At 41.5% G+C, this 2,283-nt stretch overlaps 1 protein-coding gene across 1 annotated transcript in view; it reads right to left on the bottom strand.

The window, feature by feature from the left end:
- LOC106001946 (maltase-glucoamylase, intestinal-like) overlaps positions 1-2,283 on the bottom strand; it is a gene marked incomplete at both ends in the record, with an annotated part of 8,165 nt that overhangs the window by 2,725 nt on the left and 3,157 nt on the right. Inside the window, 3 exons of the mRNA XM_013036883.1 lie at positions 1,477-1,539; positions 1,838-1,948; positions 2,195-2,273. Coding sequence (XP_012892337.1) covers positions 1,477-1,539; positions 1,838-1,948; positions 2,195-2,273 — 253 coding nt within the window. The remainder of the gene's footprint in view (positions 1-1,476; positions 1,540-1,837; positions 1,949-2,194; positions 2,274-2,283) is intronic.

Genomic DNA, 2,283 nt, shown 5'->3' with positions numbered 1-2,283 from the left:
ATTCTCGGCTAACTTTAGAGCCTGGTAACTAATAAGTTAATGAGAATGAACAATAGTTATACTTGGTCATATTAATAATAATGTAATAATAAGAAACAAAGGTTCAGGTATGCATTCACACTATCATACAACACAAACATAAAAAAGCCTTTCTGTCACTCCATGTTTCTTTATGTAGAAGGTGATGGTCCTTGGTGTATTCAGGAAATTCTTTTTCCTGGGTGGATCTCTGTGTTATTAGAATCAATGAGCTAAAAAACACGGTTGGCAAGGGTAGATAGGATGTTAGAGAGAACACCAGGCTTGAGAGAATGTAGCCTTTCACAAACTAAACCAACTTATATTCCTGTGCTGAGCACACAGAGACCAGCTTCATCCCTTCAGATTTGACAGGTGTCCTGAAATAAGGTTTTGTTTAAATTCCTACCTTCACTGTCCAGGTGACCAAAGCAACCTATGCTGTGACAAATATCCTGTCTATGAATTGTAATTGTTGAAGAGTTAAGAATAAGACAAGGTACTTGCTCTCTAGAAGAAGTCCTATCACAACCCTGAGACCCTAGCTCACAGGTACTCATAGAGCATTTGATAGCAAAGCAAACATGTGTTGAATAAGTCCTAATGCATTAGTTCACTGGGTCCAAACCTGAGCCAAATGATAAGACCAAAGTTATTCTGGACCATATATTCATTCAAGCAAGCTATCATAATGGGTGAAAAATGAGATCCAAAGTCCTGAGCTACCTCTGTCTATACAAGCAAAATTTTAATAGAAGCCTCAATACTAAGTGGCCAAAGTAAATTTAGAAACCTAAGATAAAAGTTGGGACCATAATTTATCATTGTGCACATGGACCTATTTCTCCAAAAGTTTAAGAAGTAAAGAATGGGCTGGGAAGTAGGCTCAGTTTAGAGTGCTTGCCTCGCACACATGAGGCCCTGGGTTTGATTCCTCAGCAGGAAATAAGCAGAATAAAGCCAGAAGTGGCACTGTGGATCAAGTGGTAGGGCGCTAGCCTTGATCTGAATTGCTGAGGGACAGCACCCAAGCCCAGAGTTCAGGCCCCAGGACCTACCAAATAAATAAATAAATACAATAAAAAGAAAAAATAAACCTCAATCACTAAGGCAAACATTAGGTAATATTCCTCAAGGGTTATTCAAGGCCACCACAACAACCACAAGAACTAGGATAATTTGAGAAAAGGTAAGATTTCTTGAAGCTCTCATGGCCTTTGATATCTGGCAGCCTTGGATTTGAATTCACTGTTGCATTGCTGACATCAGGGAGGAGTAATGGAAGTCCCCAGAGCTTCAGCCAAAGACAGGAATACTTATGTCTCAGTGGTAAGCAGAGCATTGTTGTATGTAGTCATTACCACACAGACTGACTTGCCAAAATTGTACAGAATTCTGGGAATGGGCTTCCCTTCTTGGTAACTGTGACTTCAGTCATTATTCACAAAAACATCTTACCTCCACTTGGCTGTCCCAGTCCAGAGAACTGTTAACCACAATATTAGGGAAATCTGGCCAGACCTAAGTACAGAAAAAAAATTTCAACAGGAATGCACCAAACACTTTCCTATACAAAGTATTCCCTAAGAAGTCACAAAACATGGGTCTAGGGACCATATAATTTGTTTAGTATGTACAGTTGATCTAAAGCAAAGTGGATTCCACAGAGCCTTTAGATCAACACATAGTGATTGAAGTATTAAAACTACAGATCTAAGATAAGATCTCAATGAAAAAGGACAATATACTCAAGGAAAAGATATATTAACATTGTCCCCACCCCAGGAGAGGTGTTAGTGGATCACTCCTTAGATCATACCTTGCCCCAGACAATTCCTCCATCATTGGGAAACTTGATGAAGACATCATCCTCCACACCACGAGTGAAGGCAGGATAGGGCTCTGTCTCATTGCCAGAAATGGCTGGGTCCTGAAACCAAGGCACAAATCAGACAGAAAGACACATGCAGAGAATGGCCAGGGACACAACACAGCTCTTCCAAACACATCTTCCTTACATTATACTTGAACTTTAAAGTGACTGAGATGCTGCTAAATGCCTTTTCCATCCAACTTCAACCTTTCCTTGTGTACCATGGAAGGAAACACAGTGTGGGCCTTCCCCACCCATTCCCCTTCATCCTCCCAGAGGCCACAGATTCCCACGGGCTCTGACCAGAATGAGGATGACCCGCATGCCAGCGGCCTTCATGCGATCGATCAGGGCGGGCAACCCAGAGAACTTGGGGCTGAGGGTGAAGTCCA

The sequence above is a fragment of the Dipodomys ordii genome, unplaced genomic scaffold, assembly GCF_000151885.1.
Source record: "Dipodomys ordii isolate 6190 unplaced genomic scaffold, Dord_2.0 Scaffold1098, whole genome shotgun sequence".
Lineage (NCBI taxonomy): Eukaryota > Metazoa > Chordata > Mammalia > Rodentia > Heteromyidae > Dipodomys > Dipodomys ordii.
This window is presented reverse-complemented; position numbering and strand designations above follow the sequence as displayed.